Source organism: Oryctolagus cuniculus, chromosome 1 (assembly GCF_051225735.1).
Source record: "Oryctolagus cuniculus isolate XC-2025 breed Fujian yellow rabbit chromosome 1, ASM5122573v1, whole genome shotgun sequence".
NCBI classification, from domain to species: Eukaryota; Metazoa; Chordata; class Mammalia; order Lagomorpha; family Leporidae; genus Oryctolagus; species Oryctolagus cuniculus.
The window spans coordinates 154,095,798-154,113,581 of record NC_142867.1 but is presented as its reverse complement, the minus strand read 5'-3'; the positions used below and the strand labels follow the sequence as shown (position 1 = coordinate 154,113,581).

The 17,784-nt window shown below is 41.9% G+C and overlaps 1 protein-coding gene and 1 long non-coding RNA gene across 5 annotated transcripts in view; one reads left to right on the top strand and one right to left on the bottom strand.

The window, feature by feature from the left end:
• The window catches only part of PCSK5 (proprotein convertase subtilisin/kexin type 5), a 442,208-nt gene that overhangs the window by 282,577 nt on the left and 141,847 nt on the right, over window positions 1-17,784 (top strand). For 3 of the 4 annotated variants that reach the window (XR_001793338.4, XM_089336653.1, XM_051858772.3), the window contains 4 exons: window positions 2,775-2,859; window positions 7,297-7,394; window positions 7,841-7,970; window positions 8,389-8,504. Coding sequence is in view for 3 of the 4 variants with exons in the window: in XM_089336653.1 (XP_089192779.1) it covers window positions 2,775-2,859; window positions 7,297-7,394; window positions 7,841-7,970; window positions 8,389-8,504 (429 nt within the window). In the remaining variant the exon portion in view is untranslated. Of the gene's footprint in view, window positions 1-2,774; window positions 2,860-7,296; window positions 7,395-7,840; window positions 7,971-8,388; window positions 8,505-10,824; window positions 13,549-17,784 lie in introns of those variants that run through there. The other variant, XM_008256582.5, reaches the window with a different exon arrangement.
• Window positions 1-17,784, bottom strand: part of LOC149128706 (uncharacterized) — a 42,648-nt gene that overhangs the window by 7,572 nt on the left and 17,292 nt on the right. The gene's annotated exons all lie outside the window — the stretch shown is intronic.

The following is a 17,784-nucleotide window of genomic DNA, read 5'->3' as shown; positions in this document are numbered from 1 at the left end:
TGTCTGTAAAACTTTAGACAACAGGAGCCGCTCTTATCAAAATCTTAAATTCCCAGAGGCCAGCCATGGGCCAGCCTTATAAATCAGGTTTGCAAAGAATTACAGCTGAGCATGCTCTTTCCTGCACACTAACCAAATGATCCTGTTGGTATCAAGGAATACATTTTTGAAAACTTAAAAAAAAAAAAAAAAGACTTTCTGACTAGCATAGAATGAATATGTGTCAAAGAAGTATTTAACCCATTCAGGAGGGAGCTGCAAGGTAACAGGTGTTTTCAAAGATCGTGAGATACTGTAGTCCATCAGGAAAGGCAACATGGAATCCTTTAGGCTGAGTTAGAAGCAAATTGCATAAGTTCTTACATGGCAATCCAACTAGAATGTGGGAGGATATTTTTTTTCTAATAGAAATTATATGCAACTTGACCAAGCAAAAAATCTGTGTGTTAACATGAAACATCACAGAGTTCAGGCTGTCATTATGAACAAAGGTCTGTTGCCCTAGGGAATTAAAAAAAAAAAATCTGTGGGAAGACCTATTAGACAGTGCTCCAGTGTGACCCTGAAAAGAGCTACCAGATAGCTTTTTTTATTTCTGAGTTCTGGGTCTCAAGGATCTCATACCATAATATATCATAACTCTAAAATTTCATGTTTCTTTGCAACCTAGGAAAAAAAGAAAACCTCCAAGTTTAAAGGAATAACAGTTATTTTTAAAAATAAATACAAAAATGGATAAGAAGAATTCTGACGTGGGTAGTCTTGCTTCTTCAGAAGTAAAATTCTCTCTGACTCAAAGGCAGGCATTTCTCTATGAGGCAGTGGGGTCTTTCACCCTACCCTTAGGAGCAATGGTTAGGGATTCCCCTGCAGTTTTTATTTGCCCCCAAATTTGGAAGATTAGCTATCAGCTGGTAGAGAAAAAGAAACTGAGAGAGGGGAAGAGTGTAAGGGATCCATAGAAATGAGCAGTATGAGAAGTGGGGAGTCAAAATTCTAACAAGAAGGCAGAGTCTTGGAAAAGAAGTTTGGTTCTAGAATTTTGTATAATAGGATCAAGATAATTGAGAGAGTCGATTCTTTCTCAGAGCCTGGGAGGTGGATAATTAAGGAAGGCTGTTCAAACAATGACCTCAGCTATGACACAGTGTTAATGCAGCGCTCTGCGGGTCTCTCTGCTTCTATAATTGCCTTCAGATCCTGTGCCAGGTCCAGTCTTCCCTGGGACACAGTGAGTGAGACCATATGATAATGATCATAGAGCCGAGCCGTAAAGGGCTTCATATTTCACATTGAGAGGCTCAGACCTGATCCTGTAGGTCCTTGTAGGGTCCATTAATGCAGTGTTTCTCTGTGGAACTCAGAAGATCAGTAACATTTACAGAGCAAATAGAAGAAATCTCATGAACAAAGCTTCATTCAGTTTTATCCGTGTTACGTGTGGATAAAATTTGATTGCATATCAGAGAAAGTACCAAGTCTTCAGAAACATTTTGTCTAACTTAAGATGCCTTTCTTAATATACCAAATCACTATTTTTCATCATAAAACAACCATGACTTTACCACTTTTTTTTCTGATATAGATCTCTGCTTGGTATTAAGTGGTAAAGTAGTATTCATGCATTTCAAACCAATACATTCCCGTTCTTCAGAATAAAAATATTATCTGAGAAGCAGACAGTTAGCCTAGCAGTTAAGACGCCTGTATTCCCTATTGGAGTATCTGGGGTTTGAGCCTCAGCGCCAGCTCCTGATGCCAATTTCCTGTTAAACAATCCTGGGAGGCAGCATGATGGCTCAAGTAGTTGGATCCCTGCCACCCACATGGGAGATGTGGATTGAGTTCCTGGTTCCCAGCTTCAGCCTGAGTCAACCCTGGGAGTTGTGGGCACTTGGGGAGTGAACCAGCAGATAGGAGCTCTACATCTCTGTCTCTTTCTCTCTCTCTGGCTCCCTGCCTCCCACATCAAAATAGATTAGATACTATTTGGGCAGGCTTTGTGGCACAGCGAGTTAAGCTACCACTTGGGATGCCCCCATCCCACGTGGGAGTGTGGGCTTGAATCCCAGCTCCTGCACATCCAATCCAGCTTCCAGATTGGGAAGCAGTGGATGGTTGCCCAATTACTTCAGTCCTTGCCATCTACTTGGGAGACAAGGATAGAGTTCCTGGCACCTGGCATCAGCATAGCCCAGCCTGGCTGTTGGAAGCATTTGAGGAGTGAACCAGCAGATGGAGGGTATCTCTCTTCTCTGTTTTTCCCTCTCTCTGTCATTCTTCCCTTTAAATAAATAAATTATAAAAATAAAATAATGTTTGTATCAATTCCACAACAGCTACAAAGTGCAAGACATTATTTTAGATTATGCAAGAAATAAACAACACTTGGCTCACACTCTTAAACATGGGCTCCTTTCTAGCACAACTTATCAGAGTGGACCAAGCTGTATGATGACCTTCATTGTTAGAAGCCAGGAAACCCTGCTTGGAAGAGAGAATGGAAAGAGGACAAGAAGCCTAGAAACTCAATAAGAATTGAGTGGGCTGTGGGTCGTTGGTCTGCAGTCTGGCAAAGCAGTCTAAGTTGTTTCCCAGTCTTACAGTGTCTGTGTATTTGGTTTGCTGGGAAGTGAAAACAAATGATGATTCTGGGGCTTTTCCTGCAGTTGCCAAGGCCATGGGTACTACAGCATTTTAGGAAAGAGAGCATAGTCACATGCTCTTATATAATCAATTGACTTATAATTTTCTTTTCCTTTTTTTTTTAACAGAGAAAAATCTTTGCCGGAAATGCAGTGAAAACTGCAAGACATGTACTGAACTCCATAACTGTACAGAATGTAGAGACGGGTTAAGGTAAGAGAGAAAGATCTCTTCAAGTCTCAAGAGCTTCTTAATGTAAATAAAATGAAGAATACACACACACACACACACATATTCAAGTGAATAAATATCCTCTTACTATCTACCCTTGGTTTGACTCCCATTCAAGCACTGGATTGCTCTTTGCATTATCTCTACCATTACATATGAAAAATTGGCTCCCATCTTTGCTGAAGAAGAGTTATAACCAAATAAACTGTCTGTATAAAAGATGGCCCAGATACAAGTCAATAAATATGACCATTTGAGAGGCGTTCATCGTGCTTCTTGACGTGCATTGTGCCAGTCAAGGATTACTGTGCAAGTAATGCCAATGAATTACATTTAATCCCCCTGACTCATTCCTTGGATGGTCGGAAATTATTCCCTTATCTTTATTATTTTTCGTCCACATACCCAATCATTCTCTTATCTTAAGTACCTCAGGCTAGGTTCCATTATGCTGTGCTGTATGCATAGATTTAACATCAGGAGATGTTTTCCTTGAATAGATGCTTGCCTATTGCAAAAGCTGGATAGTTGGTAGACTGCACCGCACAACATGCAACTCCAATGAACCAGCAGCCTCTTGATTTCAGTAGAGGTCACGTCATTCTACACTGAGTTAGGAGTTGCACTCTGGCTTAGAATTCTCCCTTTTGAGTATTGATAATGCTTTTATTTCTACCTTTGAGGAAAGGTGAAATAGATAGGGTCTCTGCTGTTTCCATGTTTTTAGTTGTATCAAACTATGATGTGTATCCCTTTATATCACATCTGAGTTCAGACAGTAATTTATGAGAAATACTAGATCTGTATTTAGATTTTTTTTTACTTTAGTTAAGAAAGTAGATTTTTGGCCGGCGCCGCGGCTCACTAGGCTAATTCTCTGCCTGCGGCGCCAGCACCCCGGGTTCTAGTCCCGGTTGGGGCTCCGGATTCTGTCCCGGTGCTCCTCTTACAGGCCAGCTCTCTGCTGTGGCCAGGGAGTGCAGTGGAGGATGGCCCAGGTCCTTGGGCCCTGCACCCACATGGGAGACCAGGAGGAAGCACCTGGCTCCTGGCTTCGGATCAGCGCAGTGTGCCGGCCGCAATGCGCCGCCATACCAGCCACTTGGGGGGTGAACCAACAGAAATAGGAAGACCTTTCTCTCTGTCTCTCTCTCTCTCACTGTCTAACTCTGCCTGTCAAAAATAAATAAATAAGGCCGGCGCCGTGGCTCAATAGGCTAATCCTCCACCTTGCGGCGCCGGCACACCGGGTTCTAGTCCCGGTTGGGGCGCCGGATTCTGTCCCGGTTGCCCCTCTTCCAGGCCAGCTCTCTGCTATGGCCAGGGAGTGCAGTGGAGGATGGCCCAGGTGCTTGGGCCCTGCACCCCATGGGAGACCAGGAAAAGCACCTGGCTCCTGGCTCCTGCCAGGATCAGCGCGGTGCGCCGGCTGCAGCGGCGGCCATTGGAGGGTGAACCAACGGCAAAGGAAGACCTTTCTCTCTCTGTCTCTCTCTCTCACTGTCCACTCTGCCTGTCAAAAAAAAAAAATAAATAAAAAATAAATAAATAAATAAATAAATAAAAATTTTAAAAAAGAAAGTAGATTTTTTTTTGACAGGCAGAGTGGACAGTGAGAGAGAGAGACAGAGAGAGAAAGGTCTTCCTTTGCCGTTGGTTCACCCTCCAATGGCCGCTGCGGCCGGTGCACCGCGCTGATCTGAAGTCAGGAGCCAGGTGCTTCCTCCTGGTCTCCCATGGGGTGCAGGGCCCAAGTACTTGGGCCATCCTCCACTGCACTCCCTGGCCGCAGCAGAGAGCTGGCCTGGAAGAGGGGCAACTGGGACAGAATCCGGCGCCCTGACCGGGACTAGAACCTGGTGTGCCGGCACTGCAGGTGGAGGATTAGCCTATTGAGCCATCGCGCCGGCCAGAAAGTAGATTTTTACATAACTAAATTGTTCTAAGCCTTTGTAAAAGTTTGCCAATGACAGAATCAAGTACCAATTTTTCAAATTTAGACTTAAATTGGTTAAAATTAAAGTTTAATATTCTGTCCCTTGGCCACACTAGCCATATTTTAAGGGCTCAGTAGCCATATACAGGTTGGACAGCACAGGCCTAACCTGGCAAGTTTATCAAGGGTGAAACAGAAGTGTTCACAGTCCCAGGCTCATGAGCCTCCCTGTACCTGTGTTGTGGGAGTATCAGTTGTATGCCCTCCCTCAGTCATTCCTTCCCCGACACAGTGCAACCTCTGTCTCCCACTGAATAGATGCCAAGCTCAGAAGCATTGTCCTTTATTAGAAAAACTGGGGAGTTTTTTTAACTTCAATAAGATTTTTGTGGTCCTTATTTCCTGCCACAGAAAGCTGTGTTTGATGAAATCCCTCCCCACCCCTTTCTTTTTAGTACTATAGAAAATGAAAAGGATTTTCTTTTACTGGCTGTTTAGATGACAGCTCTCTGGTCTGTGAATGAAGCATCCTTTCATTATTTAGCCCATAGTTTCCTTGAGGCTCCTTGCGTTTTCCTAGGGGCTCCTGGAGTTGGCCATGTTGCTTCAAAAGACCTGTAACTTTTCATCTAGGCATGTGCTAAGAAGAAGTGGGAAAATCTATGCAGAAATCTTGCATGAAATCAATGAAAATGCCAACAAGGATGGATTGAACTTCTTTGTTTATCTCCTTTGCTTTTGTACTTTCCAAATTATATTAATGAGCATAGAAAAAAACTATATTTGAATTTTTAAAGTAAGTATGATCCATTTATGAAGCTGCCAGATAAAATATCAACTAGAACAATATAAAGAATTTAGGGAATAAAAACCAGTTAACTTTGTGGCTCAGATATATAGCTTCAATCACACTGATTACTCAGTGAGTACTGTATTAAATACTATAAATTCTATATAATTTTAATTCAAGGATCTCTAGACTAAGAGAGCTGGCAAATTAAGGAGAGAAAAATACACATGCCACCTTTGACATTCTAACACCTTATTAGATTCTGTCTCATAGCTCTACATACAGAAATAGAAGTGTAAATAGATCATTTTATATGGTATTGGTAACTCCTACAGATACTAAATAATAATATAACTTTAAACAATTGAGATGTTAGGGTAAACAGCCATACAAGTAGGGAATTTTGCTAAATTCCTCATTTCAGTGTCTGACTAGATCAAGGAATGGAGGGAGGGATAGGTGTTTGGCCGAGTGGTTAAGACACCACTGGAGACACCTGCATTCCATACCAGAATGCCTGGGTTTGAATCCCAGCTGTGCTTCTGATTCCAGCTTCCTGCCAATGCACGTCCTGAGAGGCAACAGGCAATGGCTCGAGTACTGCAGTCCCTCCCACCCAGTTTGAGTTCCTGGCTTCAGCCTGATGCAGCTGCAGCTATCGTGGGCATTTGGAGAGTGAAACAGCACATGGTTCTTTCTGTCTTTCTCTCTGCCTTTCAAATAAATAAAAATATTTCTTTAAAGGAAGGCAAAAGTATATTAGGATTTTGCTGCTTTGATGGGAAATAGTAGAAGATTAAAGTCGGAAATACTTAAAGAGGCTGGCGTTGTGGTGTAGCAAGTAAAGCTGCTGCCTGTGACACCAGCATCCCATATGGGCCCCCAGTTTGAGTCCCGGGTGCTCTACTTCTGACCCAGCTCTCTGCTAATGAGCCTGGGAAAGCAACAGAGGATGGCCCAAGAGCTTGGGCCCCTGTATCCATGTGGTAGACCTGGAAGAAGTTCCTGGCTCCTGGCTTCAGACTGGCCCAGCTCTAGCTGTTGCAACCATTTTAGAAGTGAACCAGAGGGTGGAAGACTCTCTCTCTCTCTCTCCCTCTCTCCCTCTCTCTCTCACTCCCTCACTCACTCCCTTTATTTGAACATTGACTTTCAAGTAAATAAATCTTAAGAAAAAAATTACTTAAAAACCGAAGGAAGCTACTCTATACAGTTTGAGCTGGGGTTGGAAAAGGATAGTTGTACTTTTCATATTATTCCATTGTAATTTCTTTCATCAGGTGTTCCTGCTTCATTTAGAATTAGGAAATAACTTTAAATTTGCCATATATTATAGTGGGTCTGTATATTAGAGAATAGCCAGGCATATTTTTAGACCACGTAATTGTTTTGTCTATCAATTAATGTTTTATTAAACTTTTGAGTCATAAGAAGTAAGTATATCCCTGCCAGTGAACGAATTTAAGAGAATGTGTCCACACTATAGTCATCATTATAGGCACAAAACAGCATTATAAGAATTAGGAGCAGGGGGTGGAAAAACAAGGCACCAGGGCTATTTCCCAAGCTTTGAAGCTTTGCCAAACCCACTGATCTCTCAGGGGAACTGGATCTGTTACACATGGCATTTGTAGGTCATTACCACTTTGCCTTGATTGCAACAGTGTGTTTACAACACCTTCTGTACTTCTAGCCTGCAGGGATCCCGGTGTTCTGTCACCTGTGAAGATGGACAGTACTTCAACGGCCAGGACTGCCAGCCCTGCCACCGCTTCTGCGCCACCTGTGCCGGTATCGCCTCCCTGGGCCTTTCATTTATTCTCTTGGTTCTGGTTTTGCTTAAGTGTATGCCTTGTTATAGCCGTCACCCACATAGCCCGCTAGATACCTTTACGCTAAATGCTAGAGACCATGTTTCCCTTCTGATTACCTTGCATGCATTCTCACTGAAAGTCACACAGTTGTCAGCTTCCTGTCCTCACGGAGAAATTTAAATATCCCAGTGATATCTCCTTCTCTTTCCAAAGACAGCAGATGTTTTCGGGAAATAGATTCTATTTAAAATGGAGAGGTTTTTTTTTTTTCTCCTCTGAGAAGAACATGAAAAAATATATTAAATCATTACTCTAAGAATTATAACAGATGAATGCCATTTTCACAAGCTAGTAAAGTAAAAGCCTGCCGTACAATGCCTGCTGAGGTTTTTTTCTGTCTCTTGCATTTGTCTTGCTTTGAAGGGGCAGGAGCTGATGGGTGCATTAAATGCACTGAGGGCTACTTCATGGAGGATGGGAGATGCGTGCAGAGCTGTAGTATCAGCTATTATTTTGAGCACTCTTCAGAGAATGGATACAAATCCTGCAAAAAGTAAGTGGATTGGCCCCTTCAGCACCAGCTGTTAGTACCTGGCTCCCTTATGAGTGCCTTCATAAACAATAAGAAGTGTAGAATTTTCAATGATGAAATAAAGCTCTATATTTACATAAAGACACTGCAGCTATAACCCAACTTATTTTTGATACTTTCATTTATTTCTTCATTTAGCCTCAGGAGTACCTTAAAAAATGATACTTTATGTCCCACATATGTGCTGTGTCCCACTTAAAATTAGTGTCTACCTGCTAGGATTTTTTTTAATGTCATCAAACTTAGCAGTTATTGTACAAAAAGGTTTTTATGTCTTCAAAATGAGAGTTAAATTTAAGACCTTAAGTGGTTGATAGTAAACACACCCTCTGTTGGGAATGATGTGTGAAAGGATAAAACATTGTACCTTTTCCCCTAGATGTGATACCAGTTGTTTGACATGCAATGGTCCAGGGTTCAAGAACTGTACAAGCTGTCCCAGTGGGTATCTCTTAGACTTAGGAACATGTCAAATGGGAGCGATCTGCAAGGATGGTGAGTACAGCTGCTCATTTGATCTCTGAGCCAAGTGTGATTTTTCCACGTTAAAGGTCTAATATACTTAGAAGTTTAAAAAACAGCTAAGAAACATGCATCATTTAGGACATAAGCAATATCTTCCTGACATTCATTCATTTGTGCCCCCAGTTTTGTTTAATTGCAAGAAGAAACAAGTCACCTGGCCAATATGGTTCCAGTTAATTTTTGCTTCACGAATGAACTGTTTTTAGAAAAGATTTGGGTTCAAGCAAAATTGAGGCGAATGTAGAGATTTCACATGTACCCCTGCCAGCACACATGCATAGCTCCCCTACCCTCCCACCCCTTCCTGCAGCAGCGTGGAACTTGTTGCAATCAATGAACCTAGATTGACACATCATTAACACTCAAAGTCCATAGTTTCTATTAGGGTCCCACAGTTTGGACAAGTGGATAGTGATGTGTATTGAAGTATATCCACCGTTACAGTATCATGCAGCAGCATAGGGAAAATACGTCGATGGAGAAAGACATTGTTTTGAACTGTTGTTCAAAATGTCTTTCAGTAATTAGAAAATAGGCAAGTAGAAAAGTCTCAGCTGGCAAGGCCACTGCCCTGCATTTATTCTTCCTTCTTTGCAATGTTTCCTCTTCTGGAAATTTCACAAGAGACAGAACAGTACTATGGCAGGGAGACTGTGGACTTGGGAATCAGAATGCTGTAGTTCATGTCTGGGCTCAGACTTGGGGCAAGTTAGAATTTTCTGGGCCTAATTGTCCTCGTCTGTACAAAATGGAGAACACAATACTACTGATCTTGTATGGCTGTTCCACAGCTCCCTAGTAGGGATCTCAAAAAGGCATCAGAAAGAACGGGGCACATGATGGCACCAGTAGAACCTCACTGTGGTCCTTGGAGCATTATAGGTGACTATGCATATTCGTGGCTTTTCTGATATGTGATTGGCCTGGTAGGGATAGGCCAGACCCACTCTGGCTCTGTGTTACAATTTTGGAAAGGGCTAGCTCTAACTGTACCACACTGGGGTAAGAGGCCCTGGGTGATGGCTCTCCAGGGACATATCCATGTAAGTATTCTTTTTAGTTAATAGCAAGTGCCCCCTTCTCTTTACTTTAAAACATGATTCCCTGACATCTGAGTATAACCAGAAATAATAACAACCAGAAAACTGAGAAATATTCTTACGTGATTAACATAGGAAATCCTTGGTGCCTTGAAGTTTTCACCTGTAGCATAAATTACCAGGCATTTCAAAACGTGTGATGTCTTAACTATTTCCCCCCAGTCCACAGTGAGCATGGAATAAGTTATGTCAGCAAAGTGGAGGGGCCAGATTGTGGGCAAAATTGGAAAATGAAGAAGCCGTGATTTGCAATGAACCCATTTTCAGTTCAGTTTAAAAATGAGATCACTGATGGCTCACCAGGCATTGCAAATCACATGGCAACTGCATCTGAGGATGCACTGTTTATTCTCTTTCACTGATCATATTTCCATGATTCTAAGACATAACTTTTTTTACATTTAAACATGTCTGAAATAAGATGCATCTTATAATTCATGGCAGCTTATAATGGCCATAGGCTGATCTAATATAAGTGCCTGGATATGAGATAGGTGGCAGGGATGTGTATTAAACTCGGTTAGACACATGGTTACTACTTCTTGTATTGAAATTAATCACAGTTCAAAAGAGCTTTGAAAAATTAACTGTTGTTCAATATTCAAAGGAAGGCTTCTTGCATAAGCACAGAAGCAAAACAGAATGTCCTGAGTATAATAAATACCTTTAATAAATATACAATTAAAGTTCTAATTGATAAGAGACTACCATGCCACTGTTTAATAAGAAGTAATTTTTCTTTGTGTTACTTACAACAATGGTGCATCTTAAATCCTATGTCTTAGATTCAATGAAATATAGAATGATGAAATATTTTAATGAAATATAGTGTAATGACACAATGTAAATGACTGTATACCCTCTACTTTAGGTCATTCTAAGAAGAAAAAAATCCTTACTTATGTTATTATTGATTTCTAATTTATTCTTTCTCTAATCTTTTTTTTTCCTTTCATAAATGGATACCAATCACATTTACCATTGGACTGCAATATATCTCCTTGAAAACCAATGCTATTGACTGAAATCACTTTGGGTGGACCAAATTTCCTCCTTGTTGACTGCTCCTGAATGATCTCTTCCAATCCCCAACCTGCCTCTCTGACCAATCACAACCTTCTTCCGTGTGTGCCCATCAATGCTGCTCTCGTCCTCAACTCCCCCTGTCTCTTGCTGACTTCCTGGAAAAGCAACGGAAGAGTCCTGGGCGGAAGGAGGCTTCTGTATGCTTGTGAAAAAGAACAATCTGTGCCAACGGAAGGTTCTTCAACAACTTTGCTGCAAAACATGTACATTCCAAGGCTGAGCAGCCACCTTAGAATTCTTTGTTGCTGTAGACTTATAGAGTATTCCATATTATTAAAAAGAAAAAAAAAGCCAGAAAAAAAAGCAAGCCACCTCTCTCTTTCTTGCCCTCTTTTTTTTTCTCCCTCTCCCTCTCCCTCCTTCTCTCTCTCTCTCTCTCTCTCTCTCTCTCCCCTTCTCTCTTTCTCTCTCTCCCTCCTTCCCTCTCTCTCTCTCTCTCCTTCTCTCTCTCTCTCTCAAGTTTGTGCAGGGAGATGTTGAACTGTTTTGTCAGAACTTAAATGGAAAAAAGAAAAATAAACCTACAACAAGCCTACCTTTTTATAACTGGGTGTTTAGTGCTAAACAGCCAGAACCACAGAGACAGCATTGTATGACCAAAGTATTTGATGCCAAAATTTGACGTTAAAGTAATGATTTGATTTCCTGCCCTGGGTTTCAAGGTCCGTTTTCTTCCTTTTGCATTTACCTGCTTGTTTCCCCCTTTGAGATGCCTAAAAATACCTTTCCAGAACCTCACAAGAGCATACATAGATCAAAATGCAACAGACGGCTCTTGCAACGGTCATTTTTCTTGCTCGAGCCAACTGTTGGAGAAAATGACAGGAAACTGGACCTGAGGGCCTAACAGCATCCTAGAGAGTCGTGTCCAGTGTCGTTTGTCTTTGTTCTTCACCACTAAGCATCAATACTTTCCAAACATATTTTCCTTCCTGCATTATGTACTGGTTTTTACATATTACTCACTTGATAAGTCTGCTCCACTGGTTGTATCAGATGGACATGCTGCTACTGCCTTTGCCATTGTAGATTGGGTTATGTTACACACAGCTGGCAAACGGGATTGCTCTGTAGAGTCAGACTGATGATGGGTAGAATGCAGAGGTACGTGAATGAACAGAGACTGATCCAGCTCCCTGGAAACCAGAGGGCTAACTTAGTAGACCCTGCACAATCTCTTGGTGCTATCTAGCCATAATCCCCATAGCATTTTTTTAAAGGCCATCAGAAATTCCATTTGTTATGGTGGGGAGCATTTTGGATATGATGCAGGAAATTTCTTCCTGGAATCAAAAGTTTCTAAGAAGTCCTGTATTTTTTAAGAAATGGAATTTATTTAAATAATATTTAAGCTCAGGCCCATGTTGGCTGAGCAGTGTTTCTCAATGGTGCTTATTAGAAATTTTTTCATCTTGTCATTTTAAGAAAATAAAACTGGAAATTAAATACAGATGGCATGATTGTACCCTCCTGGTTCTGTATTTCCCCGCTCCTCTGTCCCTCTATTACCATACCATTCTCTCACACACCTATCCACTGAATGTTAAGTTTGTCTGTTTTGTTTGTTGTGTTTAGAAATATCTTCACTGGTTTTCTCTGAATCTCTAAATGTTTTATGGAAATTAGCAGACTGAATTGTGAGAAAACTGTTTCGGATCAGTAGGCAGTAATAAGAAAGCCTGATAATATCTTTTTGCAGTTTCTCTGTTTAGGGAAGGGTAGACTTATACCAAATTTCTTCATTTTCCACATCAAAGCTCCAATGGTGACCTCATTTGCTTTGGGAGCAACCAGCCATCTTGCAGGCTTTACACTGAGAACCTCACATCCAGGATGTTGCTGGCGTCACACCTGAGAAGAGGAATGGTGTCAATCTAGGTTCTCCTGGACAGGAGCTGGGAAGTGGATGCTAAGGCCTCCATCCAAGCAGCAAGCTAGAAAAAAGTCTGCCTCAAAAATAGTCTTAGACATCAAAGTTAACTTCCAACCCAAGGTGAATAATAAATAAATAGTCTAATGACCCTCTTAATAGCATCGCAATGATATTGAGTCACACAATGATTCATAAATAACTGGGGAACCAACTGATTTGGGTGAGTAGTTTTCCTCTTTATAACACCACAGGCCCTTCTGACATGAAGAACCAAAGTTACCCTGGGTAAGGCATAAAGTTTTACAGTGAAATGAACAAATGTAAGTGCAAGCCTAAGCAAGCTCAAGCAGATGGCAAAACCAGATTTGCCTGCAAAGGGATCCATTGAAGTGAATAAGCCCATACCATAAGAGGTACAAGGATACTGTGAGGAAAGATAAAAATGATGCCTGTATTCTTAGACAACTAACACCAACATGACAACCAAATCCACTAGGGTCCACTAGTGTGCATCCCATTTCTCACTGGCCATGCAGGTGCACATCATGGAAATACTGGTTTCACTACTAGTGTGTTACTGCCTCGTTTATCTACATAACATTATTAACTAGAACATAATGCTTTCAAAGTTTAAGTTAATGTTATATATTATGTATAAATATATATATTCATAATGAGATATATGTAATGGATAGTACAAAGTTTGGAGACTTAACAAATGCTCTAGCCTTCTAGAGACAAAAGTCCTATCTTTTGTTTTCTTTTGTCTTTTGATTTTTAATTAGTGACCCATTGTTAAATCCAAATCCACTTTTACTGAAAAATACTGTACATGTGTAAAATGTTCAGTTGTTTTTTTGTAAAATATAGTAGAACGGTTGTAATTGATACTGGCCAAAATCAATGTTATTCCATATTTTATTTTTTCTATTAAATTAACCTAAGTTCCTGTTTATTTGATCTGTTCATCCCCATTTGTCAACATCTCTGAAAGGGTGATGTAATGAGAAACTTCTCTGTTTCCACATAGAAGGGAAGGATGGGGATGAATGATGCTTCTCAATAAAGTCACTAAAGAAAGGGCAAGCAGAGCGGGGAGTTGAAAAGAGAGAGAAAGAAATCACAACATAAGAAAGCAACAGGTTTGATAAGCTCAGCGGTGTTTGTTAAGTCCCATTTTTGGAAAGCAGGTTATAAAAAACAAATCTGTAAAAGCTTAGTATACTTTCTCTATTGGATTGTACATGCATTGGTCTGTGGGGTGTGGGCCATGTGGGCCCCCTCTTTCCTCTGCAGCCCCACACATCCACCAGCGTGTGTGTGTGTGTGTGTGTGTATGTGTGTGGGTAGAGATGGGGGCCGTGGACTGGGGGCAAGGAGGTGGGGGATACAAAAGCTGTGCGAGGGGAAGGTGGCTTTGTTCAGTTTGCTGACAGCTTCTGTGAAGTTGATACTGGATGTTTCTCAAGATGCCTAAAAGATGACTTTGTCTAAAAGAAATATCCACTGCGTGTCACGGAGTGGGAGAGAGCAGTTGGCTCTGAAGAGCAGTGGAGTATAGACCTGTATGAACCCTGCTCAAGATGCAGTCACTCTCCTTGAAAGTTCAAGGCCCTGCCTTAGAGAAAAGAAGGGAGAAATCAGGCAAAGCAGCAAACAAACTGAGCCTAACTAGGTTTAAAGATCTGCAATACAACCAGGTGTAAGAGAACCTCTGTTGTCATGAAGTCAGTGGAGAGAAAGTAATTTAATGACCGCTTACTTTGTACTAAACAATGTGAGAACAGAGTGCAGTGTAAACCTAATCATGTAAATATGTCCCCCTCTTAATTCCCAAAAAAACTCCCAAGCACGAGTACATGTATTGTCCTCTGTTTACAAATAAGAAAATGGAGGCCCATAATCTTGAAGCAAATTGATCGGGATTACATATCCAGGTCCATCATCATGCTAACAGTAAGACAGCACCAAAGGGTGCATTCTAAATCTCAAATGAGTGGTACGTGGTGTTAAGATCAGAACAAGCAGCGATTCCTTTGCACTGCACTGATGAAGGCACGCTTCCTAAAGCAGGTGGACCTCGAATTGGCCCTTAAAGCATGGCTAAAGGCCTTAACTGAGGAGGAACGTTAACAGCAGACTTGCGGTATGAGAGAAGCAAGATGTTTCATGTAATTAGTCCATTGATACAAAGAATGGAGACTCAACATTTGATGGATTAGTCAAAAGAAATCTAATCTTTGCAATTGGGTGGATGGATGCCCATCCTCCTCAACACCGGTGTCCACAGCATACCCTGCTGATCATCAGTGCCCGCCTACACATGCGTCAGACCTGCCTCACTCTCCGCCCCATTTCAGAGTGTAGCCTCACACTGCTAATCTCTTCTGTCCCATCCAGCATTCAACCATCTGCCCTTCATTTTGAGGAACTTACCAAATGTGTGCTTGGTAAGGAAGGGGTGGTTGTTTTAGTAACTACTAAATTAAAGTTTCATCAACACTTCAGGCACATTCCAGTTTGGAAGCATACAGAACCTTACGTTCCTCACATGAGAAGAACGTCATGAGGCTAAAACGTAAAATAGGCATTAACAGCTCCCAGGCTGTCATTGAGATTCACTCAAAGAACAATGGTAGGGGCCGGTGCCGTGGCTCACTTGGTTAATCCTCCTCCTGCGGCGCCGGCATCCCATATGGGCACCGGGTTCTAGTCCTGGTTGCCCCTCTTCCAGTCCAGCTCTCTGCTGTGGCCCAAGTGCTTGGGCCCTGCACCCGCATGGGAGACCAGGAAGAAGCACCTGGCTCCTGGCTTCGGATTGACACAGCTCCAGCCGTGGCAGCCATTTGGGGAGTGAACCAACGGAAGGAAGACCTCTCTCTCTGTCTCTCTGTCTCTCACTGTCTGTAACTCTACCTGTCAAATAAATTAAAAAAAAAAAAAAGAAAAGAAAAGAACAATGGCAGACAGCAGCCTCACAAATAGAAGTAGCACACAGAGTCATTTTTAAACTGTGACTCAGCCAACCCAATATCCTTTCCAGCGTCTAATATAAAATGGCAGAATCAGAGGCCAGCCACAGATTGACCTCACCAGGCCGGAAATTCGATACATGTAGATGACAGAAGGCATAAACTTGATTCTCTTCGAAGTCACTGTCCATTTCCAAATGTTACTTTTGTACCAACCCATAAAATCTGAAGTTGTCAGCAGACAACGATAAAGCCTCTGACATATTTAGCTAGACATAGCCAAGATGAACTTCATTTTACCCTGGTTCATTGGAGCTACTTGGCACCAGGAATGGGACTGTGATCCATATAATCAAGTCTCCTCTTCATCACAAGGATTGAAGATCTGGCCTGTGTTCAGTTCTGCAGCAATAAGGATGCATTTATGCTGCGTCATTAATTTGTGATCAGGGGTAGCAGCTGCCCCTTCTCATTCTCCACATTCAGGTATTTCTATGGTCGGCTTGACTGGTTTATCACTAAAGGATTTTCTTTCAAGGGCTCCTCTCTAAAAAGCTATTGTTCAGTTACAATATTTTTTGAGGACCAAATGTCAGGCAACAAAAGATATTTTACAACCCACTTCCTAGAAAATTTCAGAAACTTTCTTGAAACTGGAATTGTAATCTCTTTAATTGTAAGATCTGTTTTTTAACTTCAGAAAAGAATAATTTAAGAATATAGCGCTTTATGATTAAGAAGGTTTTATTAAAATGGCTTTAATTTGGCCCACACAAAAGTCAGACTTTTCAGATGCAAGAAGCACAGCTAATAATCAGGTGTGGCTGCAACTAAAGGCCATAACTTCAGCCTGTGCAATGCTGCTTTCTCGCTACGAGTGCCAGAGAAAAGCAGCTCCGTATTACATAGGTTGCAAGTCAGGGACTAAGAGCCATTTATCAAGGGAAGCTAGAAAGTACAATACATCCCTAGACTTGGCTATTCCTCTTGAAGAGCTCAAATTAATTGCTTCCATAAGTAAATATTATTGGTCTCTGCCACATACCAAGCTTGCCCTCTTCAAGCTTACAGTCTAATAGGGAAAACAAACATAAAAACCTGTTACAACCAAGGCTGCTGAACGCCATAAGAGGTCATAAAGCATTGGTGGGCCCAGACGAGCCGGCTTGCTTTACCAATTAAATCCTGGGGTGCTGTGCCCTTGCACTACAGGCTTGTTGAGAGCATCCAAAAGGAGCATGAAACATAAAACCACAAAGGTCAGAATCAAATGATAATTAAATATCTATAAAACTTGACAACTAGTCGATTGCCACTCAGCTCTTAAGGAATCAACTAAAATCAAACTTAATGTAGGATGAAGGTGAATTTTAATATGTTTGATAGGCTGTGAGAGCTGCAGTGGTTGGAGAATCTAGGAACTGTGGGCACATTCATGGAGCTATACAAAGGAGGGGGAAAGTCTTGATTCACTCCAAGGAGGAGGGCCTGTAGAAAATGTAGGCATAAGCGTGGGGAAGCTTCCCAGGGACAGTATATAGCTGCTCCTCTCCTCTATGCCTGCTGCACTCTCTCCAGAGAGATCTTACCCAGGCTCATGAGTTTAAATACCATCTGTATTAGTCTGCTTTCTGTTGCTTTAACAGAATACCTTGGGGGGACACTTTGTGGAAAAGGGGGGGGGTGGTATTTAGCTCACAGTTTAGGAGACTGAAAGTCTGAATAACATGGCATGGGCTCCTGTGAGGGTAGCTCCGGCTGTGTCACATGTGGCGATGGCATCGCGGTGGGAGTGCTTGCCAGATGGAAAGATCGCATGGTGAGACAGAAGCCAGCGCGAGACCGGGGAGGGACCAGCCTTGCACGTTGTAACAACCCTCTTGTGAGAACTATCCAGAGGCCCACAAGAACAGCCTTGCTCTCTTAGAGGGCAGTGTCCCCAGTGACATCTCACAAGGCTCTGCCTCGTGACGATGATGTTGCCTCTTAACACGACCACCTAGGGACCAAGCTTCCAATGCATGAGCCTTGGGAGACAAACCACATCCGAACCACAGCACCACTTATGCCCAGATTAATCTTGAGATCTCTTCTCTCAAAATTCACAACTAACTGCTGACATTCCTCTTCCAGTATCTAATAGGCAGCTTAGAATGAACAATGCAGACTTCAGACACCCCAGCCTCCTAACCATCATTCCCATCCCACTCTCTCACCTC